The 25,651-nt window shown below is 40.4% G+C and overlaps 1 protein-coding gene across 1 annotated transcript in view; it reads left to right on the top strand.

Moving 5' to 3' along the window:
- SVOPL (SVOP like) overlaps window positions 1–25,651 on the top strand; it is a 50,459-nt gene that overhangs the window by 9,456 nt on the left and 15,352 nt on the right. Inside the window, 8 exon segments of the mRNA XM_060107743.1 lie at window positions 832–901; window positions 5,402–5,567; window positions 6,909–7,004; window positions 7,006–7,058; window positions 7,061–7,111; window positions 7,780–7,891; window positions 8,610–8,691; window positions 10,610–10,699. Of these exon segments, the coding sequence (XP_059963726.1) occupies window positions 832–901; window positions 5,402–5,567; window positions 6,909–7,004; window positions 7,006–7,058; window positions 7,061–7,111; window positions 7,780–7,891; window positions 8,610–8,691; window positions 10,610–10,699 (720 nt within the window).

The following is a 25,651-nucleotide window of genomic DNA, read 5'->3' as shown; positions in this document are numbered from 1 at the left end:
CCAATTCTCCAACACCAGCTGGGCGTCCTATAATTCCATTCAATTCTGACCCTCACTGGAGTTTGCGTAGACCCCGCAGGTTTAGGGCTCAGTCCCACAAGACTGTCCTCCACTTCAGACACCAATCACAAGTAGTAGGTCCCCAGGTTACCCACAACTTCTGTCTGATTTGCTACAAATTGGAAGTTCCCACAAACTCCTCAGGTTCAATAATTTGCTAGAGTGTCTCAGAGAATCCAGGAAAACAGTCTACTAATTGTAGGTCTATTACAAAGGATATTTTAAAGGAAACATAAATAAGGAGGAGATATACACAGGGCGAGGTTTGGAAGGATCCCAAGAATAGGAGCATCTGTCCCCGTGGAGTTTGTGGTGCACCACCTCCCAGCACATAGCTATGGTCACCAACCTGGAAGCTCTCCAAACCCTGTATGTTAGGAATTTTTTATGGAGGCTTCATCACATAGGCATGATTGATTATTAACTCATTTTCCAGCCCCGCTCTTCTCTCCAGAGGAGTGGAGGTTAGGGCTGAAAGTTCCAAGATTTTAATCATGGCTTGATTTTTCTCGACCAGCCCCCATCAAGGGCTCATCAAGAGCCACTGCATTAGAACAAATGATGCTCCTGTCACCCAGGAAATCCCAAGGTTTCCAGGTTAGCAGGAACCAGGGACAGAGACCAACACACCTATTTCTTATCATGTTACAATGATGAATATTTATGTTTTTGAATTCTTCAGCCCTGTGACAAGAAAAATTATGATTTTTTTAAAAAAAGTTATTTGGTTTTATCAAAGCATGATTGTATTTTTCCCCCTTCCTGTTTAGGCTACTCATAAAGACTGAAGTTTTGCCTACAAAATATCAAGGCTATATGCTCTATGCTCCCCTTGTCTCAGGTAAGGTAAAATGGGAATTCTTCTGATCAGTCTTCTGAACCTGTAGGATATGGTGTACATGGTGTTTCTTCTGGTTGGTTGATTGTTCTTTGATTAGCATACTCCTATGACTTGGTACCAACCAAAGAGCATTAGGGATGCTTGACACCAGAAGTCCAATTCCAAGGTTTTCTGAGCCAGGATGTATATCATCCAGCAGCAGCATTTAGAACACCGTAACCCCTTCCTCAGGAAACCTTCTGCTGGCTGGTTTCACTAGAATGACAGAAGCTCAGGAATGCATCTGGGATGAACATTCTCTCCCCACTGGGTCTTCAGTGGAGGGACACAGCTACCACCCCTTTTAGAGTCTCCCTCGTGGATACTCGGGTCTGCAATTCCATAACTGGCTCATGCCTGTGGGAACTTCTGTAATTGTCTCCTCCCAGCTGAGCCATTTGTCCAGGTGAGAAGGTGGGGATGCTCTGCCACCCTCCTCAGACCCCTGCTGGCTACTGACTAGAGGTTTTGCATCCAGAGCAATCTAGGCGCCCTTGTACCATCTTTGATGTCATCGTTATCCAAAAGCCCTGACTTTCAGAGCCCAAGAAAGTGATGACCCTTCCCACTGAAGCATTATATATTTGGCAATAAATAAGGCAGTAGGAGAACATTAAAAAATTTTTTTTTAATATTTATTTATTTATTTGGCTGCACCGGGTCTTAGTTGTAGCATGTGGGATCTTTGTTGCCGCGTGTGGGGTCTATTAGTTGCTGCATGCAGGATCTTTTTGCAGCATGTGAGATCTAGTTCCCTGACCAGGGATTGAACCCAGGCCCCCTGCATTGGGAGCACGAAGTCTTAGCCACTGGACCACCAGGGAAGTCCTAAATTTTATGTTTAATTTTTCTGACACTAAATTTAGGCAACAAAAAAAATTAGAAAGACCCTAATAAATACTGAACACTAACTCTTTACATTCTTCCCAGCTTTCTTCTTCTGATCTTTGTTAAGATGAACACGCATACTTTCAATAGTTAGGGGCTAGATTTTACACTTAATGTTATTTAATGGGCATAATCCTGTTCAAGCTCATCTGTGAACATTGTCTCTTCCACCTGCTACTCATTCTTTGTCATGTTTCCTGGTTATGCCTTCTCCTTGCTGGTCTTATTTTCCAGGTCTCCTGGGGTCATCTACTGATAATTGAGGAGTCCAGTGGTTTTAACTATCTATGTACCTATTACCTCCCCCAAATTTATCTACAACCAAGAGCATCTCCTTGAACTTCAGACCCAGGTGGCCAGTTACCTGATAGCCACTTGAATATCCTGCAGGTTCCTCAAATACAACATTCATAGACCTGATCTCTTCATCTTCGTCTGGAGCCTCTTCTGTCCACGTTTCCACTGTCCGTTAATAGCAAGCTCTGTCCCCTCAGTTTTCTGAGCCACACATTCAAGATCTGTCCTGGACCCCTCCCTTTCCGTCATCACCATTCAATCAATCACCAAGCCCCACTGACTTACCCCCTATTAGTGGACCTACAACTGCAGTGTCCATCAGCAAATCCTGTTGCCTTTACCTCCAAAATGTGTGCCAAATCCATCAGATAAAAATTTTTTTTTTCCCATTTCACTACTAAAATCCTTTTCAACACCACATCACCTCTTACCTGATCTACTGCAATGGCTTATTACTGGCCTTCTTACAGGTTGCCTCTTCAAAAAGATCATCCCTGATCATTAAAAGTCACTCTCCATCACATTACTTTCTTTTTTTCATAGCCTTGTCACTTTATGAAATATTCTTTTTTTAAAAAAAATAGAATTCTTTGGTGATGAAATAGTCACCCCTTAATTAGCCCCCCAAAGAATCTTTTATTTTTTTAACATCTTTATTGGAGTATAATTGCTTTACAATGGTGTGTTAGTTTCTGCTTTATAACAAAGTGAATCAGTTATGCATATACATATATCCCCATATCTCTTGCGTCTCCCTCCCTCCCACCCTCCCTATCCCACCCCTCTAGGTGGTCACAAAGCACCGAGCTGATCTCCCTGTGCTGTGTGGCTGCTTCCCACTAGCTATCTATTTTACGTTTGGTAGTGTATATATGTCCATGCCACTCTCTCACTTTGTCACAGCTTACCCTTCCCCCTCCCCATATCCTCAAGTCCATTCTCTAGTAAATCTGTGTCTTTATTCCCATCTTGCCCCTAGGTTCTTCATGACTTTTTTTTCCCTTTAGATTCCATATATATGTGTTAGCATACAGTATTTGTTTTTCCCTTTCTGACTTACTTCACTCTGTATGACAGACTCTAGGTCCATCCACCTCACTACAAATAACTCAATTTCGTTTCCTTTTATGGCTGAGTAATATTCCATTGTATATATGTGCCACATCTTCTTTATCCATTCATCTGTTGATGGACACTTAGGTTGCTTCCATGTCCTGGCTATTGTAAATAGAGCTGCAATGAACATTTTGGTACATGACTCTTTTTGAATTATGGTTTTCTCAGGGTATATGCCCAGTAGTGGGATTGCTGGGTCATATGGTAGTTCTATTTTTAGTTTTTTAAGAAACCTCCAGGGCTTCCCTGGTGGCGCAGTGGTTGAGAGTCTGCCTGCCGATGCAGGGGACACAGGTTCGTGCCCCGGTCCGGGAAGATCCCACATGCCGCGGAGCAGCTGGGCCCGTGAGCCATGGCCCCTGAGCCTGTGCGTCCGGAGCCTGTGCTCTGCAACGGGAGAGGCCACAGCAGTGAGAGGTCCACGTACAGCAAAAAGAAAAAAAAAAAAAGAAACCTCCATACTGTTCTCCACAGTGGCTATATCAATTTACATTTCCACCAACAGTGCAAGAGGGTTCCCTTTTCTCCACATGCAGGGGACATGGGTCTTCTCCCTGGTCCAGGAAGATCCCACATGTCGAGGAGCAACTAAGCCCACGCACCACAACTACTGAGCCTGCATGTGACAACTCCTGAAGCCTGCACACCTAGAGCCCGTGTTCTGCAATGAAGAGTAGCCCCCGCTCGCTGCAACTAGGGAAAGCCCGCATGCAGCAACGAAGACCCAACGCAGCCAAAAATAAATTTAAAAAAAAAAGTTTGAAAAGATAACTTAAAAAAAAATGAAATTAAAAAGACTGACCATGTTGGGAAGGATGTAAAGTAACTGGAATTTTCCTGCACTCCTGATTGGCATTCAAATTAGTACAACCACTTTGGAAAACTGTTTAGAGGTTTCTATTACAGTTGGAAGTATGCATAGCCTATGGCTCAGCAATTCTACTCCTAGATTTATACCCAACAGAAATGCATAGTAAAATAAAATAGCATTATATTATTTGTAACAGCTCCAACTACAAACAACCCATATGCCCATCAAGAGGTATAATGGATAGATTCTGTTATATTCATAAAATAGAACACTACACAGTAATAAAAACGAGAAAACTGGTGCTTGCGCTCAACATGGCTGAATCTTACAAATGTAATAATGAGCAAAGAAAGACACACAAAATACATATTATATTATGTGGTTCCATTTATATAAAGATTCAAAACAGTAGAAACTAATCTATAGTGTTTGAATTCAGGAAAGTGGTTGTCTATCTGCCTTTCCCAGATATAATCACTAAAAATAGGTTGGCGTCTCCTCTTGAGACTCTTTAATTTTTAACATACTCTTAACATTTGGGGAATTCCCCAGTAGACTAATGGTTAGGACTCGGTGCTTGCACTGCCGTGGCCTGGGTTCAATCCCTGGTTGGGGGACAGAGATCCTGCAAGCTGTATGGTGTGGCCAAAAAATATATATACTTCATATTTGGAAATTAAACAAAAAAAAAATCAAAGCTACCTTAATAACAAGAAGAAATATTGTGATTATTGTCTTTCTCTTAAATATTTCATTATGAGAATTTATAAATGCACATGAAAGTAGGGAGGATACTATGATGAACTCTGATTTATTCATTGCCCGGATCTGACAATCACTGATATCTACCCATATTTACTTCAGCTGTTTTTTTCTGTTCTGAAGTATTTTCAAGCAGGCCCTAGACTTCATGCCATTTCATCCCCAGATACTTCATTAAGAGTCTCAACTACTTGAGGACATTTTCTTAGATGATTCCAATCCTAAAATCACACCAACAAGATTAACAATCATCACTTTAATATCATCCACTCTGCAGATCATATGTGATTTTCCTTGATTGTCCCCATATGTCTTTTACACATGGCTTTTACAACCATTTCTGTAAAAATGAGAGAGGCATGAGGGGGGCTTCTGGGAGGCTGATATTCTTTTTCTTTTTTTTGGCCATGCAGCTTGTGGGATCTTAGTTCCCTGACCCGGGCTCGAACCCAGGCCCTCGGTATTGAATGCACAGGGTCTTAACCACTGGACCGCCAGCAAATTCTCCTGATATTCTTTTTCTTGACTTCGATATAGGAACTTTTCTGTATGTTATGTTTATATCTCAATAAAAATATCTATTAAAGAACAGACAGAAGAAAAGATAGTAAGAAAACATCAAGCAAAAGTAAAAACCCTCCATAGCTTCATGGCGTCCGAAAGGCAGAATTCTAAAGATGATGCCCAAGAGTTCCAACACCTGGGGATTCAATCAAACACTAATTTGGATGTAGATGTGAAGGGACTGTGGATGTAATTAAGGTTACGAGCCTTAAAACAGGGAGAGTATCCTGAATTAGGCAGGTGGGCTCAATAGTATCGCTTGAGTCTTTAAAAGCAGAGAAATTTCTCCAGCTGGAATCAGAGATGCAGCAGAAGAGAAAGCGTGAGGTGAGGTCGAAGGAGAGCTTCAGTGCATGAGAAGGACGCGACCTGCTGTTGCTGGCTTCACAGACAAGGAGTGAAGGAAGCCTGCAGAAGCTGAAAACCACTGGTCAACAGCCAGCAAGGAAATGGACACGAGTTCTACACCCCCGTGCAGCTGGATTCTGCCGACCATCTGGGGGAGCTTGGAGCTGGATTCCTCCCCAGAAAGTGGAGCAGCCCTGCCTGCACCATCATGTCTGCCACGTGAGACTCCGCGCAGAGAAGTCAGCCAGAGCTGCTGAACTGCTGACCTCCAGAACTGTGAGATACTGTGCTAAAGCGCTAAGTTTGTGCTAACTTGCGGCAGCAGCTGCAGAAAACAAGCTGCTGCGGAGTCTAAGCTCCTACTGCTTGCCGCATGGCAGGCCAAGAAGAGACAGTGTGTTGGGGCGAGTAATATCGACTTTATTTGGAAAACCAGCAGGCGGAGAAGATGGTGGACGAAACTCTTAAAGAGCCATCTTAACTTGGAAGAGAATTCAGGCTGCTTTTATGCTAAGGGAAAAGGGGAAGCGGGAGGGTTCAAGATTAAAGGTGGGTTGCAGACTTCCTGGAGCCACCTGGCCTTCAAGGGAAGCAGAACATTTCTCTGTTCTTCTGCTTGCTCACAAGGCTGCATCCCGAGGCTCCTGCAAAACTTTAAGTCGTTAGCAGTTATTTTTACTTTACCACACTTACCTCTGCTTGTTTGCTAGCTGAAAACGAACTTATCTACAAGTAGTAGCCATAACTAACAGGGACCACCTGGGATGGGAACTTTCTTCAGGGAACTTAATGAGCTGTTTGGGCACAAGCAACATTTCTCTAATATTTAACTCTTTATGGTCAGGGCTACAGTACATAAGCTGTAGAATGAGGGAGACTGTTTCAACGCAGTGTTAGTTCTGTTCTGCCTCTTACAAAACTTCCTCCTGGCCTGAGGGGTCCTCCGCCATCTAGTTCCATCCTGTTTTTTCTTGCAAATGCATTTCCCACCGTACAGCCTCCGCTGAAGGCCACCCCCTAGTGTCCCCTTGAAACGTGTCCCCGCTTTCCTCCCCCCTCCCCTCCCTACACCGTGCCTTCCACCTGAGAAGCTCTCCCCACTTCTCCCCACCTCTCACGGTGCTACCCCTCCTTCAGGCCTGGTGACAGCCTTTCCTAATGTCCATCTTTTCTTGCTTCCAGGCTGGGCATCTCTTTCGCCTACTACGGGGTCATCCTGGCCAGTGCGGAGCTGCTGGAGCGGGACCTGGCCTGTGGCTCGCGGCCAGAGTCTGAGGCAGGTGACCGTAGGGGTCTCGGAGGAGAGCCAGAGCCCCTGCCACTGCCAGGTGTTTGCCCTTCCGACTACCAGACCATGATTATCAGCACCATTGGTGAAATTGCTCGTAAGTGTCTCTCTATTGGGTGGCTCTCTGTTTTGGGTGGGGGATGTGCAACTCAGAGTCTCAGAGGAGAGAAGAGTGACCTGTCATACACTTGACTACTGCCTGGTAGAAATGGACGAGTCCCCAAATCATGCTGAGGTGTCTCCAGTGCAGATCAGTGTGGGGAGAAGTCTGGAGGAGTGGAGCTTTGAATTAGTGCATGTATCAATTCTAAGATGCATTCCCCTACACTGTAACGTCTCTGAAACTGGGATGTGTCTCACAATGGCATGTTAGATTTCAGCTGGAAGCACTGTTTCTGCTTTAATAGACATAAAATAATGGTACTTAAAAATCAATGGTACCTTGACTTTGAAAAACAGTATAAAACATTTAAAATATAGGTCTAGCAAGTTGGCAGTTTACAATAGACCTGCGTGCTGTAATAAGCATCTTGGGCGTAAAATATCCTTCATATACTCCAGTGCTTGTCATTCTCGGATCCCCGTGGGAAAAGCATATTGAAGGAGTCATGAAGTCGATGAGAGTGTGACTGGGTCTTGGCTGGAATATGCATGACGTTTGGATTAAGTTGCTTCTTTCTGAAATGACAGGGAGGAATCCATGCCATTAATGAATGCCATTTGCTTTCAAGGTTCTGAAAATTGCCTTTGTCATTTTTTTCCTAGTGAATTCTTTAAATATCCTGGGCATGGATTTCCTGGGAAGACGGCTGAGCCTTTCTATTACCGAGGGATGCACAGCTTTATTCTTTCTTCTCCTCAGTATTTGCACTTCAAGGTATTTGCTGTCTGGTTGCTTTAAAGCAATCTAGTTTTGTGCAGTGGTTTTAAAATGAGGTCTCCTGACCGATGGCCTTCAGTGGAGGTTAGGGGCAAGTCCCTTTCACCAAGAGTAGAGTTACAGGCTGCTTGTTTGACTAGAACGATCAAACAAGCCCCTGGTACCTGCCCCTGCCCCTCCCCTCTTCCTGAGCAGGTCCATCTTCAGCACTCACAGGACATGGGTACCAGCATGGGAGTATTCAGTTCGCTTACCAAGATATTTAGGATCTTTATGCAAAGCTTCCTGGAGAATGGAGACTCTGGTTGTTTACCAAATGATCTGCACCGTTGTCAAGATAGGGATGTAGACAGCATACCCGTGGTGGGAAAATTCATTGCACTCTGAATTTGTGACCCTAGAGTGGGCCTCATTTATAATATATATGACTTATTCTGAAAACCGTCTGTACCATTTTCCAAGGGTGGTGGCAGAGGTGTGCTCATCTCTGCGGGGGGTGGGGGCTGGGCTGGAATGGCACACTCTGGGGGAACAGGATTGAAGGATTAAGTCAGGCTTTTGCTTTAGGACCCCACAGTCAGGCCAGCTGAGGAGCAGCACCTCCCTGGGGACCTGGTCTTCGGGGATGTGTATTGGCGTCTGTAATGTACTGGGATCGGGGCCCCAGAAGGCCCTCCGTGTCGCCTTTGGTAACGTCTCGCTTCTGGTTCCCTAGTGCCGGCCTCATCGGCGTCCTCTTCATGCTGAGGGCTTTGGTGGCGTCCAACTTCAACACCATCTGTATTTACACCGATGAGGTTAGTTTTGGGGAAGGGGTTGGTTACATCAAGGTGTGCGAGGTGAGCTACTTAGAGCAGGTGTCTGTCTATAGATCACGCATCCCTGGCTTCTGTTGACTTTTGATGATTTTCTAAAAACATCCTATTAAAATGACACCAGAAGGTTTATTTGATGTGGCCTTTCTCCTGCCCCATGGGGTCTAGTGAAAGCCAGTCTCTGAGAAGAAAGATAGGACCTTCTCCCTTTCTCACTAAACTGCATCCATGTAAAAAACAACTCTTGCCCTCATACCATGCTTCCCAAAGAAATAGGGATAGGGCCCAGTACCTGCAGGTTGCTGATAAAATGTAAAACACCCTATTTCTCCCTTTTTAAAATTAGAATGTATTTTTCACCTTTATTCTTTTGAAAGATCACACCCCACTCTGTCTGTTGTAGGTAGCTTAAATTCGAACATAATAGTAATTTATTCTTAATTTATTGAATTACTATATCTACTTAATACATCACTTCTGAGGAGCTTCTCAGAAACCACCACTTTAAAGAGCAAATATTCCTAGAAATAAGCAATATCTGAGTAGGAAACTTCGTATTTTAACTGGTTTTGCCTTTCACTGAGCCGGAGAAAGTGGTGCTATAGGGACTGCTAAAGCTGCATTCATCTTCATCTTGGAAAACGTAGAAGTCTGTTTAGAATACAGATGACATATCAAAACCACAGAGAAAAAGATTCTTTTCCCCTCACATAGATAAAAATAGGAAATTATGACACATTTGACATATATGTAGTATTTCATTTAGTTCCATTAACAATCTTCTAAAATTATTGTGAATTTGTGCACTTAAATGTCTATGTGTATTGTGGTGTGCCCCAAATTATATTTGGAATATTCAATTTAATGTATTTTGGAATGTGTTCATTTAAAGGGTCATTCCTAAGTATTTTTTCCCTGATACTTATTGCTTAAAAAAAAAAAGATGTGTACCTGAAGTTGCTTGTCTTCTATTATTTCATCTCCTAGAATGGTCAAAAATGAACCAAAAAAATTGATATTCGAGCAAAGATCATCTGTATGTATCTGAATCCATTGTTTTCAATAGCCACTAGCCTAATTTTCTAGAAAAGGAAAAAGTCTCTGTGAAAAGGCACTCCACCCCCAGACATTCTTATAAATATAGCAGTGCCCCTCAGGGCAGGAAAGCGTCTTGTTTTTTGCATTTGGCAGATGGTGGCTAACACGATGTGGCCAAGTAAAGAGGCCACGTGCTTTGCTTCAGTGAATTGTTGAAAACTGATCAGTATTTATAGCATTAAGAGAAAATTTTATAAAATTAAAAGAAGCATTCTTTCATATATTCTCCCTAAAATCTTCTTTATTAAATACTATTTGCTTATTTATCAAGAACTCTGAATCAGTGAAGTACAGATTAATGAGGTTTTACTATAAATGCAAGAAAGTTGCAGCAAGAAAGTAGACTGCACCATACGATCTTACAACACAAACATGGTGAATGGTGTAGCATGTATGTGGCACTCTCGTCGATTCTTTTCACTGTATCTGTATTAAAGGTTTGGTTGGATTGTTATTTGGGGAGTATTTTCCTTCCATTCAGTAGAACCACCTTTATACGTTTATAGCTCTAAAGTGGAAATCTTCTGTCTGACTGCAAGTACCTTTCTAAAATTACGTTTGGAATATTAAACACCTACTTTGGAATTTGCTCACTTAATGGATAATTTCTAAGTGTTTATTTTCTGATATTAAAATTCGAAGTTGTGTACCTGAGAAAATGAACATTTTCTATATCCTGTATATCCATATAGAATATTTGGCCTTTTATGTATACCAAAGCCTGACCTGTGGAGGGAAAGGCAGAGGACTTGGGAAAGAGGGGTTTAAGCTAACAGATGCTTTCTACACTCCTTCACTGCAGGTCTACCCCACAATGACGCACACTTTGGGGATGGGGACCAGTGGCTCCCTGTGTCGCATTGGTGCGATGGTGGCGCCATTTATATCCTAGGTACAGCCCAGGGGTCTCTGTAGGGAGGATATGTCTAAGGGAGGTGGGGAAAGAGGGACCTGGCTCCCTTCAAGTTAAGGGTTTAACCAAGGATTTGTTTACTTGAGTTTCCTTGAGGTGTTGTTTTCCCATTGTCTGGTTAATTTGGCTGGGTCTTCCAGTCTTCCAGTGAATAGCATGTAATGCATTGCATGCAGGGTTTAGATTTTGCTGGACATTGTTGGGGGAAGATGCAAAAGACATGGATGACACAAGGCGCTGGGGCAGCTGAACGACAGTGAGCTCCAACCCTGACACTGTCAAGGGTGCAATTGAAAAACAGCACAGAAGTGCAGGGAGGCTGCACCAGGGTGCAAGGACGTGGCCCTGGGCAGGTTAAGTCCAGCATTTGGACAAACCAGGCACAGGCTGGGAGAAAATCCAGGGGTGATCTGGACCGTTGGATGGGCCCTGTTTCAGGAGAGAAGCAGAGGCAGATGTGGTGACCCACAGGGTCATGGTTCCTCAGACGGCCAAGCAGCTTGTCCCTCTGCCCTGATCATTCTCTTTCGGCCACGAGAAATGGAAATCCACCTGAGCTGGCTGCAGCCAAAGACAAGAGTGAGGCTGGGCCCTGGGTGGGCCTGATCCAGGCAGTGAGGGCTGTCAGAGACCCAGGCTGTGTCCTCCTCACATCTGTCTGGGGCCCAGGGTCACTGAGCTTTCAGGCTGTACTCCCTCAAGACCAGTGTGCTATACTTGTCCACGGACATGGCCGCCCCGCAAATCCCAAACATCTAACCTTAGTTCCAGGCACCAAAGTACTCTCTGCATCCCAGAAGGATGCTCTCTCTGGCATCTCACTGGTCAGGCCTGGTCAGTTGTTCATAGTTGAGCTAAATCAGTTGTGTCCAAGAGTCAGATTTATGGATGAATGCACCCTCGGAGGGGCAGTTTTCAGAGAAAGGGGGTTGACATGGGCTAAACAGACTGTAATGTGTATTTCTTATAATTTAATGGGATTTTGCTACCACCCTTATTAAAACTATTTTGGGAATATTTTGCCTACTTAATTAAAAATGAGGGCAGTTTTGGTCTTGCAGTTTTGCTTTTCACAGTTCTTTTGTACTTATTTCAGCATGTTCAGAAAAGAACATAATGGTGAAAGGCAGCACTAAAATATTGATCCTATTTCTGGATGATCAGACCGAGGTCGAGTTTATTTTCCAAGCTTTAATTAGGAAGAGAGTCTCTTGGTTCTCAACCACTTGGAACATTTTCTCTGGGTATTTGTGGGCGTTTATCTTTGAGGCCACCCTGCTTTTGGCGACTTTGTGGACCAGGAAATATCTCAACTAGGACCAGGTCTCCTGGGGCATAGGGCTTTGTTCTGCTTAGCATCCTGCTCGGGGAATTCTCAACTCTTCACAGTGAAGTCACCCAACTTTCTATGCCCCCCTCATCTGTAAAATGAAGATAAACAATAGCACCCACTACGTAGGTTTCTTCTCAGTATTGCATGAGATTAATACATACGAAGCACTGAGCCCAACATTTGACACATAGTAAGCCCTCAATAAGTGTTAGCTAATAACCATAACGATGATCAATAGCCTCAAGGCCAAATGCTAAATATTCAAATAAGAGTATTTCTGTTACTGAGAAATATTTAAGTCCAGTTGAGTTATTTCAATCACTATGCAATTGGAATGTTTTGCTTTCCTCACCAGGTTTAGGATGGGAAGTTAGAATCTGGGAAGCTTTGTGTTTGCTCGTAGAATATTTGCCTGGGTTTGGAGTGGGGCCGGCTGCTCCAGGTAGACAGGAGAGCTTGGTGACACTCTCATGAGCTCATCAGTCAGTGTACCCTTGGACGCGGTTCTCGAGCTTCAGTGCATATCAGAGTTACTAGGGTAACTTGATACCGTGAAGATTCCTGGACTTCACCCAGAGATTCTGATTCTGTATATGGGACCATCACCTACAGTTTTAGCAGGAATCCAGAGTGAATCTGATGCTATTGGTCTAGGGACCAATGAGAGGTGTGGCCATCAGCAAGGGAATTGACCTGACTTTCACTTAATTCTTCCTCCTCCTCTTCCTTCCCTTCTCGCTCCCCTTTCCTTTCTCCTCCTCTTTCTTTTGTCCTTCATTTAGGAACTTACTTTGGTGACTCATTCGACAAGTTGTTTTCAGGGTAATTTCTACAAATTCTACAAACTGCCTCTTTCACAGTTTGGCAGTTAGAATGCCAAAAAGGACTCCATAAGCTACAATCTATATTTGATAGAGTAGAAGCGAGAATTTATAAGGGAATTCCACACTTCCACTGCAGGGGCGGGGGGTTTGATCCCTGGCCGGGGAACTAAGATCCTGCATGCCGCGAGGCACGGCCAAAAATAAGAAGAATTTATCCCAGTTCAACGTTCAGCCAACATTTATTGCACGCTTACTCTGTGCCTGACATTGTTCTCTTTATTTACAGCAGTAAATAAGCCAGACCAGGGTCCAGTGGTGTGCTGGAACTGGCCTGCACTGGCTTGTGAAAGCTGATTGTTAAATTTTCAGGAAATTACTTTGCAAGCTAGTTGATGTCACGTTGTAGCTTGAAATTAGCACGTTGGTGGTTTTTATCCCATGGCCACAGGCAAATGCTACCATCAGGACTGTTTCTGGAAAGCCTGTTAAACATTTCGCAGCACACCACCACAAGATTCCTGCTCTCAAGAGGCTTACTCTATGCACAAAATTAAGATGATTCAAATTAATTATTTGCGTATCTTAATTATTTGCATATCTGTAAAGCACTCAACTTGAAAGTATGTTGGGAGGCAATGATAATGAGTGAAAGGGATGACAGGCCTTCCCCCCACCCCCTCTTTTGGCTCAACATTCCTTTACTGAAAGATAAATTGAATTAAAATCCATACACTCCATGAGAGACAGGCCTTTTTAAAAGACAAGGCTTCATATAGCCAATATTTTAGAGTAACTATAAATGGAGAGTAGCCTTTAAAAATTGTGAATCACTGTATTGTACACCTGTATGTAACTTATGTAATAAAGTACATCAACTGTACTTCAATTTAAAAAAATTATAAAAAGAGGCAAGTCCTCTTCTGGGTAGGTGACTTTGGAGTTGAGACCTGAAGTATAAGAAGCTGACAACTTGTAAAGGGTAACAGCATTTCAGGTGGGATGACATCTGGTGCAAAGTCCTGGGGATGGGAAGAGCTTGGTGTGTTCTCGGAATAGAAAATAGCTGTGATGAGCAAAGTGCAGAGAAGTACAGGGAGAGAGTGTGCCTTGCAGGCATACTTTGGATTTTTTTTCTTAGGAGGAGTGGGAAGTAACTGAAAGGTTTTAAGCAGTGTCATGATCAGTTTTGCAATTTACAAAGAGCACTCTGGTTGCTGAAGAGTGAATTGGCAGGGGATTGGGAGAGGGCAAGGGGGGAACCATCTTATCATAAGACTCTAATTTCACATCTCCATGTACTCAAATGAAAAGGGAGATTTCAGAATTCTGGAAAACCATTTCTCTTATAGAGGGAAATACATAAAAAATTTTAATTTCTGCCCAGGAAAAAAAAATACTAGACAAGGATGAAAGACAAACCTTTACTTTTCAAGGGTTTCAAAAAACCCTAATTGAATTGTCACAGCTGAACAATGATTTTGTTGTCCTGTTGAATGCCTGACCTTCCCCAGAAGCATGGAAACAATGAATCAACGCATAAGATGATACACAGAACTTCACCAGTTAATGGGAATAAAAAATATATCCATTTCATAGTTTCATTAGTGACTTCTAGTAAGCAGTAAACTTACTGAGAAACTATGTTGTCCAAGATAAAGTCAGACACTAGTTAAAGTGGTAGGGACAGATTCTGATTAGTAATTATTGCAGTAGGAAAAAGAGTCCAGTGTGGACTGAATTCAGCTTTGATTTGTACGGAGGTGACTGGGCTTTTTAAAGGGAGAAGAGAGAATAAGACAAGGAAGGTCTCAATAGAGCAAGGGAAGTGAAAATCGGCAAAAAGTGCTCAGAGGGGTTGGTCCATGTGAAACCCAGACAGGAGCCCTATCTCCAGGTATCGATCGGAACAAGCAGTAAATTTTTTGGAAGCCTTGAGTATGTTCAGGTAGGCACTTTTAAGAGAGCTAGGGTCATCCGAGGGGTGTGGCTTTGAGCTGTTAGAAACTGTTAGTCTTTGTTCAAATGTTTATATACCAAGATTGAGGCCTAGGTGAGACGCAGCTTAGAAAAGCCTGGCTAGGGTTTGGTCAAGGAGAAAGTTTTTGTCAATGTCAAGTGTGATTCATAAATACATTTGTGTTTATTGTATTTTCAGTGATTTAAGAGATTTCCAAAGGCAATTTTGACCACGTGATTTTTTCTTCTTCCATGCTGAAAACTAGAAATAAAATTTTTACCACCCTAATATTTTACTGGAGATAACAAATATAAATATTTTAATGAAGCCCTTGCAATATATCTAAGCATATGTGCATATAAATATGCATATACATTTTACTCAAATATGATCATAGTTATATACTTTTTATTTTTTTAATAGATTTAAAATACTTTATTGGAATTCAATTGTTAGCATATTTATGGTAACATTATTCATAGGGTGATTCCACTTTAATGAGATCTATTTTTATTTTAATTAATTTTTAAATTTTACTGAAGTATAGTTGATTTACAATGTTGTGTTAGTTTCAGGTGTACAGCAAAGTGATTCAGTTATACATATACATATACTCATTCTTTTCCAGATTCTTTTCCCATATAGGTTGTTATAGAATACTGAGTAGATTTTCCTGTGCTATACAGTAGGTCCTTATTGGTTATCTGTTTTATACATAGTAGTGTGTTTATGTTAATCCCAAGCTCCTAATTTATCCCTTCCCCATTTCCCCTTTGGGAACCATAAGTTTGTTTTCAAAATCTGTGAGTCTGTTTTGTAAATAAGTTCATTTGTATCATTTTTAAAAATTAGATTCCACATATGAGTAATATATGATATTTGTCATTCTCTGTCTGAATTACTTCACTTAGTATGATAATCGCTAGGTCCATCCATGTTGCTGCATATGGCATTATTTCGTTCTCTTTTATGGTTGAGTAATATTCCATTGTATATATGTACCACATCTTCTTTATCCATTCCCCTGCCTGTGGACATTTAGGTTGCTTTTATGTCTTGGCTATTGTAAAAAGTGCTGCAATGAACATTGGGGTGCAAGTATCTTTTCTTTTTTTTTAAAATTAATTAATTAATTGATTTTTGGCTGAGTTGTGTCTGTTGCTGCGCGTGGGCTTTCTCTAGTTGCGGTGAGTGGGGGCTACTCTTCGTTGTGGTGTGCGGGCTTCTCATTGCGGTGGCTTCTCTTGTGGCAGAGCATGAGCCCTAGGTGTCCAGGCTTCAGCAGTTGTGGCTCGTGGGCTCTAGAGCGCAGGCTCAGTAGTTGTGGCGCACGGGCTTAGTTGCTCTGTGGCACGTGGGATCTTCCCGGACCAGGGCTCAAACCCGTGTCCCCTGCATTGGCAGGTGGATCTTAACCACTGTGCCACCAGGGAAGCCCCAGGGGTACATGTATCTTTTCAAATTATGGTTTTCTCTGGATACCTGCCCAGGAGTGGGATTGCTGGATCATATGGCAGTTCTATTTTTTGTTTTTAACGAACCTCCATACTGTTCTCCATAGTGGTTATACCAATTTATTTATTTTTATTTTTTTAATTGAAGTATACTTGATTTACAGTGTTGTGTTAATTACTGCTGTACAGCAAAGTGACTCAGTTATACACATGTATACATTCTTTTCCATGTTCTTTGCCATTATGGTTTATCACAGGATATTGAATATAGTTCCCTGTGCTATACAGTAGGACCTCATTGTTTATCCATTCTATATGTACAAGTTTGCAGCTGCTAATCCCAAACTCCCAATCCATCCCTCTCCCACCCCCTCCCTCTAGGCAACCACCAGTCTGTTCCCTATGTCCCTGATTCTGTTTCTGTTTCATAGGTAGGTTCATTTGTGTCATATTTTAGATTCCACATATAAGTGATATTATATGTTATTTGTCTTTCTCTTTCTGACTTACTTCACTTAGTATGATAATCTCTAGTTGCATCCATGTTGCTGCAAATGGCATCACTTCATTCTTTTTTATGGCTGAGTAATATTCCGTTGTATATATGTACCACATCTTCTTTATCCATTCATCTGTTGATGGTCATTTAGTTTGTTTCCATGTCTTGCCTATTGTGAACAGTGCTGCTATGAACATAGGGGTGCATGTATCTTTTTGAATTATAGTTTTGCCTTGATATATGCCTGGGAGTAGGATTGCTAGATTATATGGTAATTCTATTTTTAGTTTATTGAGGAACCTCCATACTGTTTTCCACAGTGGCTGCACCAATTTACATTCCCACCAACAGTGCAGGAGTGTTCCCTTTTTTCTCCACACCTTCTCGAGCATTTATTGTTTGTAGACTTTTTGATGATGGCCGTTCTGACCAGTGTGAGGTGATGCCTCATTGTAGTTTTGATTTGCATTTCTCTAATAATTAGTGATGTTGAGCATCTTTTCATGTGCTTTTTGGCCATCTGGCTGTCTTCTTTGGAGAAATTTCTATTTAAATCTTCTGCCTGGAACTTCCCTGGCAGTCCAGTGGTTAGGACTCTGCACCTCCAGTGCAGGGGGCACGGGTTCAATCCCTGGTTAGGGAACTAAGATCCTGTGTGCAGCGCAGTGTGGCACCTCCACCCCCACTAGATCTGCTGCCCATTTTTCGATTGGGTTGTTTGTTTTCTTGACATAGAGCTGCATGAGCTATTTGTATATTTTGGAGATTAATCCTTTGTTGGTTGCTTCGTTCGCACATTATTTTCTCCCATTCTGTGGGTTATCTTTTTGTTTATGGTTTCCTTTGCTGTGCAAAAGCTTTTAAGTTTAATTAGGTCCCGTTTGTTTATTTTTGTTTTTATTTCATTACTCTAGGAGGTGGATCAAAAAAGTTATTGCTGCGATTTATGTCAAAGAGTGTTCTGCCTATGTTTTCATCTAAGAGTTTTATAGTGTCCGCCCTTACATTTAGGTCTTTGATCCTTTTTGAGTCTATTTTTGCATATGGTGTTAGAGAATGTTCTTTTTTTTCTTTTTAAAATTATTTATTTATTTATTTATTTATTTTAACATCTTTATTGGAGTATAATTGCTTTACAATGGTGTGTTAGTTTCTGCTTTATAACAAAGTGAATCAGCTATACATATACATGTATCCCCATATCTCTTCCCTCTTGCATCTCCTACCTTCCCACCCTCCTTTTTAAATTTAAAAAAAATTTTAATTTTTGGCTGCATTGTGTCTTCGTTGCCGTGCGAGCTTTCTCTAGTTGTGGCGAAAGGGGGCTACTCTTCATTGAGGAGCAGGGGCTCTAGGCGCATGGGCTTCAGTAGTTGTGGCTCGAGGGCTCTAGACTCAGGCTCAGTAGTTGTGGTGCACGGGCTTTGTTGCTCCGCGGCATGTGGGATCTTCCCAGACCAGGGCTCGAACCCATATCCTCTGCATTGGCAGGCAGATTCTTAACCACTGCACCACCAGGGAAGTCCCATTAGAGAATGTTCTAATTTCATTCTTTTACATGTAGCTGTCCAGTTTTCCCAGTACCACTTATTGAAGAGACTGTCTTTTCTCCATTGTATATTCTTGCCTCCTTTGTCATAGGTTAATTGACCATAGGTGCATGGGTTTATTTCTGGGCTTTCTATCCTGTTCCATTGATTTATATTTCTGTTTTTGTGCCAGTACAATACTTTTTTGATGACTGTCACTTTGTAGTATAGTCCAAAGTCAGGGAGCCTGATTCCTCCAGCTCTGTTTTTCTTTCTCCAGATTGCTTTGGCTATTCGGGATCTTTTGTGTTTCCATACAAATTTACAATTTCTTTGTTCTTGTTCTGTGAAAAATGCCATTGGTAATTTGATAGGGATTGCATTGAATCTGTAGATTGCCTTAGGTAGTATAGCCATTTGACAATATTAATTTTTCCAACCCAAGAACATGGTATATCTTTCTATCTGTTTGTGTCATCTTTGATTTCTTTCATCAGAGTTCTATAGTTTTCAGAGTACAGGTGTTTTGCCTCCTTAGGTAGGTTTATTCCTAGGTATTTTATTTTTGATGCAGTGGTAAATGGGATTATTTCTTTAATTTCTCTTTCTGCTCTTTCATTGTTAGTGTATACAAATGCAAGAGATTTCTGTGTATTAATTTTGTATCCTGCAACTTTACCAAATTCATTTATGAGCTCTAGTAGTTTTCTGGTTGCATCTTTAGGATTCTCTATAGTGTCATGTCATCTGTAAAAAATGACAGTTTTACTTCTTTTCCAGTTTGGGTTTCTTTTTTATTCTCTGATTGCTGTGGCTAGGACTTCCAAAACTATGTTGAATAAAAGTGGTGAGAGTGGACATCCTTGTCTTGTTCCAGATCTTAGAGGGAATGCTTTCAGTTTTTCACTGTTGAGAATGATGTTAGCTCTGGGTTTGTCATATATGGCCTTTAGTATGTTGAGGTAAGTTCCCTCTATGCTCACTTTCTGGAGAGTTTTTTTTTTTATTATAAATGGGTGTTGAATTTTGTCAAAAGCTTTTTCTGCATCTATTGAGATGATCATAGTTTTTATTCTTCAGTTTGTTAATGTGGTGTATCACACTGATTGATTTGTGGATATTGAATGCTTGTATCTCTGGGATAAATTCCACTTGATCATGGTATATGATGCTTTTAATGTATTTTTGGGTTTAGTTTGCTAGTATTTTGTTGAGTATCTTTGTGTCTGTGTTCATCAGTGATGCTGGCGTGTAATTTTCTTTTTTTGTAGTATCTTTGTCTGGTTTTGGTATCAGGGTGATGGTGACCTCATAGAATGAGTTTGGGAGTGTTTGCTCCCTTTGGAATTTTTGGAAGAGTTTCAGAAGGATAGGTGTTAATTCTTCTCTAAATGTTTGATAGAATTCACCTGTGAAGCCATCTGGTCCTGGACTTTTGTTTGTTGGAAGTTTTTAAATCACAATTTCAATTTCACTACTTGTGATTGATCTGTTCATATTTTCTGTTTCTTCCTGGTTCAGTCTTGGAAGGTTCTACATTTCTAAGAATTTATCCATTTCTTCTAGGTTGTCCATTTTATTGGCATACAGTTGCTTGTAGTAGTCTCTTATGATCCTTTGTATTTCTGTGGTGTCAGTTGTAACTTCTCCTGTTTCATTTCTAATTTTGTTGATTTGAGTCCTCTCCCTGTCTTTCTTGATGAGTCTGGCTAAAAGTTCATCAATTTTGCTTATCTTTTCAAAGAACCAGCTTTTATTTTTTATTTATTTTTAAAAATTTATGTATGTATTTAATCTCCAGTCTCATTCAACTGCTACACAGTCTTTTTTTTTTGAACAAAGAAAAATAAGGCTATTTATTTGATCTATGCAAATAAAATATAACTTTGTGCTACACAGTCTTTGTCACACATTTAACAGATATTTATTGAGTTTCTACTATGTACCAGACTCTGCTAGAAGAATTCAGACACATTGATTTGATTGATTGGATTTCAAAAAGCTTAGAGTACAGTGGGCATCCAGAGGTGTGATATACATAAAACTTCTTAATAAGGCACTATCATTCTACCATGTTTTCGCAGTTTCTAAATTTGGAGTCTTTTTATTTTTTTTTATTTTTTATTTTTTTTTTTTTTTGCGATACGCGGGCCTCCCACTGTTGTGGCCTCCCCCGTTGCGGAGCACAGGCTCCGGACGCGCAGGCTCAGCGGCCATGGCTCACGGGCCCAGCCGCTCCGCGGCATATGGGATCCTCCCAGACCGGGGCACGAACCCGTGTCCCCTGCATCGGCAGGCGGACTCTCAACCACTTGCGCCACCAGGGAGGCCCTGGAGTCTTTTTAATACTTGGGGCATGACCAAATTAACCAATAGCACTATGATGCTGAAAGCACTTACATTATAAAAAAATACATAATTATTCTGTAATTTATTATAAGGCAAATATGCAGGGCATTTGCTTAATTATTATTTTAATAGAGTACTTTGTCCATTTAGGGAGTTAACTTTAAAATATCATGATAACATCATAATAATTATGACATTTAGTTAACCCCACCTAAACCTATAACTTCAAATAAAATCAGTGACTCCCAAATGTGTATTTTTGGCCAACAGCTTGTTTCTGAGTTTCAGAAACTTGAAACCAATGCCCTGCTCTACATTTCTACCTAAGTATCCCTCAAGTACTTCAAATTCAAAAGGTTCATATATAAACACAATATTTTCTCTTACAGAGCTGCTTTACCCTCAGTATGTTTTAGATTAGTTATTCATCCCAGTCCCAAGAGTTAACCTAATCCCCTGCAACCTAATCCCCTGCTTCATTTTTTTTTCACACACACACACACTGTATTTTATTTTTACAAGAGATAAATAAACTGACACCAAGCATTGTAAATGGATGACCACAACAAAAGCAACACTGATTGCAATTACCAAACACGATGCACACTCATACTATGTCATAATATTGACATTCAGTCCAGTAATCCTCCACTGTAACAGCTCCTTTACTTTGCAGTGAAAACTGATTTGTGTATTTTTTGCCTCTGAGTCCTTGTGGGATTGTTTTTTTATTCAAACAGAAAGTCACAAAAATTATAATCCTTATCAGTTCACTCAGTCCCATGTATTAATTTTTTTATCTTGATCTTTTGTTAGCACTTTTATGAATTCATCAGTTTTCCATTAGAGCTCTGAAAATGCTTATTCATTCAGTTCAGCAGTATAGTCAGTTACCAGAAACCTGTACTTGTCAGAGTCTTTTCCATGAATTCCTTGAAGATGAAACCCTTTTATGGGAACATTTTTGCAAAAGCATCAGAGTACACCCAGAACTGTCTGTAAATGACAAAAGACTTAAAAATGACCATGGTTAAAGATTTGATGAAAGTTCATAATAATGCAGTAGACAAGGAAATTTAGTTATTTCTGAGATATACATTTTAAAGTAATAACTAGAATTATGACTTATAACATCATACCAGAACATATGAGATTTTTAGAAATTTCATGTAATGTCTGAAACATTTATATTAATATATTTCCATACAAATAACCCAAAGAAAGTTTAGTGTTAGTTGTTCTTTTTGTTTGTTTCTTTTTTTATACTGCAGGTTCTTATTAGTCATCAATTTTATACACATCAGTGTATACATGTCAGTCCCAATCGCCCAATTCAGCACACCACCATCCCCACCCCACCGCGGTTTTCCCCCCTTGGCGATCTCTACATCTGTGTCTCAACTTCTGCCCTGCAAACCGGTTCATCTGTACCATTTTTCTAGGTTCCACATACATGTGTTAATATACAATATTTATTTTTCTCTTTCTGACTTACTTCACTCTGTATGACAGTCTTTTTTTTTTTTTTTTTTTTTTTTGCGGTATGCGGGCCTCTCACTGTTGTGGCCTCTCCCGTTGCGGAGCACAGGCTCCGGACGCGCAGGCTCAGCGGCCATGGCTCACGGGCCCAGCCGCTCCGCGGCATATGGGATCCTCCCAGACCGGGGCACGAACCCGTATCCCCTGCATCGGCAGGCGGACTCTCAACCACTGCGCCACCAGGGAGGCCCTATGACAGTCTTTAGATCCATCCACATCTCAATAAATGACTCAATTTCGTTCCTTTTTATGGCTGAGTAATATTCCATTGTATATATGTACTACATCTTCATTATCCATTTGTCTGTCGATGGGCATTTAGGTTGCTTCCGTGACCTGGCTATTGTAAATAGTGCTGCAATGCACATTGGGGTGCATGTGTCTTTTTGAATTATGGTTTTCTCTGGGTATATGCCCAGTCGTGGGATTGCTGGATCATATGGTAATTCTATTTTTAGTTTTTTAAGGAACCTCCATACTGTTCTCCATAGTGGCTGTATCAATTTACATTCCCACCAACAGTGCAAGAGGGTTCCCTTTTCTCCACACCCTCTCCAGCATTTGTTGTTTGTAGATTTTCTGATGATGCCCATTCTAACTGGTGTGAGGTGATACCTCATTGTAGTTTTAATTTGCATTTCTGTAATAATTAGTGATGTTGAGCAGCTTTTAATGTGCTTCTTGGCCATCTGTATGTCTTCTTTGGAGAAATGTCTATTTAGGTCTTCTGCCCATTTTTGGATTGGGTTGTTTGTTTTAATATTGAGCTGCATGAGCTGTTTATTTATTTTGGAGATTAATCCTTTGTCCGTTTGCAAATATTTTCTCCCATTCTGAGGGTTGTCTTTCGTCTTGTTTATGCTTTCCTTTGCTGTGCAAAAGCTTTGAAGTTTCATTAGGTTCCATTTGTTTATTTTTGTTTTCATTTCCATTACTCTAGGAGGTGGATCAAAAAAGATCTTGCGTGATTTATGTCAAAGAGTGTTCTTATGTTTTCCTCTAAGAGTTTTATAGTGTCCGGTCTTACATTTAAGTCTCGAATCCATTTTGAGTTTATTTTTGTGTATGGTGTTAGGGAGTGTTCCAATTTCATTCTTTTACATGTAGCTGTCCAGTTTTCCCAGCACGACTTATTGAAGAGACTGTCTTTTCTCCATTGTATATCTTTGCCTCCTTTGTCATAGATTAGTTGACCATAGGTGCATGGGTTTATCTCTGGGCTTTCTATCTTGTTCCATTGATCTATGTTTCTGTTTTTGTGCCAGTACCATATTGTCTTGATTACTGTAGCTTTGTATACAAAGCTTTGTATACTATACAGTATAGTCTGAAGTCAGGGAATCTGATTCCTCCAGCTCCGTTTTTTTCCTTCAAGACTGCTTTGGCTATTCGGGGTCTTTTGTGTCTCCATACAAATTTTAAGATGATTTGTTCCAGTTCTGTAAAAAATGCCATTGGTAATTTGCATTGAATTTGTAGATTGCTTTGGATAGTATAGTAATTTTCACAATATTGATTCTTTCAATCCAACAACATGGTATATATTTCCATCTGTTGGTATCATCTTTAATTTCTTTCATCAGTGTTTTATACTTTTCTGTGTACAGGTCTTTTATCTCCCTAGGTAGCTTTATTCCTAGGTATTTTTGTTGTTGTTGTTGCAATGGTAAATGGGAGTGTTTCCTTAATTTCTCTTTCAGATTTTTCATCATTAGTGTATAGGAATGCAAGAGATTTCTGTGCATTAATTTTGTATCCTGCAACTTTACCAAATTCATTGACTAGCTCTAGTAGTTTTCTGGTGGCATTTTTAGGATTCTTTATGTATAGTATCATGTCATCTGCAAAAAGTGACAGTTTTACTTCTTCTTTTCCAATTTGGATTCCTTTTCTTTTTCTTTGATTGCCGTAGCTAGGACTTACAAAACTATGTTGAATAATAGTGGTGAGAGTGGACATCCTTGTCTCGTTCCTGATCTTAGAGGAAATGCTTTCAGTTTTTCACCATTGAGAATGATATTTGCTGTGGGTTTGTCGTATATGGCCTTTATTATGTTGAGGTAGGTTCCCTCTATAGCCAGTTTCTGGAGGGTTTTTATCATAAATCAGTGTTGAATTTCGTCAAAAGCTTTTTCTGCATCTATTGAGATGATCATATGGTTTTTCTTCTTCCATTTGTTAATATGGTGTATCCACATTGATTGATTTGCATATATTGAAGAATCCTTGCATCCCTGGGATAAATCCAACTTGATCATGGTGTATGATCCTTTTAATGTGCTGTTGGATTCTGTTTGCTAGTATTTTGTTGAGGATTTTTGCATCTATATTCATCAGTGATATTGGTCTGTAATTTTCTTTTTTTGTAGTATCTTTGTCTGGTTTTGGTATCAGGGTGATGGTGGCCTCATAGAATGAGTTTGGGAGTGTTCCTTCCTCTGCAGTTTTTTGGAAGAGTTTGAGAAGGATGGGTGTTAGCTCTTCTCTAAATGTTTGCTAGAATTCACCTGTGAAGCCATCTGGTCCTGGACTTTTGTTTGTTGGAAGATTTTTAATCACAGTTTCAATTTCCTTACTTGTGATTGGTCTGTTCATATTTTCTATTTCTTCCTGGTTCAGTCTTAGAAGGTTATACCTTTCTACGAATTTGTCCATTTCTTCCAGGTTGTCCATTTTATTGGCATAGCGTTGCTTGTAGTAGTCTCTTAGATGCTTTGTATTTCTGCAGTGTCTGTTGTTACTTCTCCTTTTTCATTCCTAATTTTATTGATTTGAGTCCTCTCCCTCTTTTTCTTGATGAGTCTGGCTAATGGTTTATCAATTTTGTTTATCTTCTCAAAGAACCAGCTTTTAGTTTTATTGCTCTTTGCTATTGTTTTGTTTCGATTTCATTTATTTCTGCTCTGATCTTTATGATTTCTTTCCTTCTACTAGCTTTGGGTTTTGTTTGTTCTTTTTTCTTTAGTTCCTTTAGGTGTATGGTTAGATTGTTTATTGGAGGTTTTTCTTGTTTCTTGAGGTAGGCTTGTATAGCTATAAACTTCCCTCTTAGAACTGCTTTTGCTGCATCCCATAGGTTTTAGATTGTCGTGTTTTTGTTGTCATTTGTCTCTAGGTGTTTTCTGATTTCCTCTTTGATTTCTTCAGTGATCTGTTGGTTACTTAGTAACGTATTGTTTAGCCTCCATGTGTTTGTGTTTTTCCTTTTTTTCCCCTGTAATTGATTTCTAATCTCATAACATTGTGGTCAGAAAAGATGCTTGATATGATTTCAATTTTCTTAAATTTACTGAGGCTTGATTTTTGACCCAAGATGTGATCTATCCTGGAGAATGTTCCATGCGCACTTGAGAAGAAAGTGTAATCTGCTGTTTTTGGATGGAATGTCCTATAAATATCAATTAAATCTATCTAGAACAGGCTTTTAGTTTCATTGATCTTTTCTAT

This window comes from Mesoplodon densirostris, chromosome 9, assembly GCF_025265405.1.
Source record: "Mesoplodon densirostris isolate mMesDen1 chromosome 9, mMesDen1 primary haplotype, whole genome shotgun sequence".
Taxonomy (NCBI): Eukaryota; Metazoa; Chordata; class Mammalia; order Artiodactyla; family Ziphiidae; genus Mesoplodon; species Mesoplodon densirostris.
The sequence above is the reverse complement of the archived record's forward strand: the minus strand, read 5'-3'. Positions and strand labels throughout refer to the sequence as shown.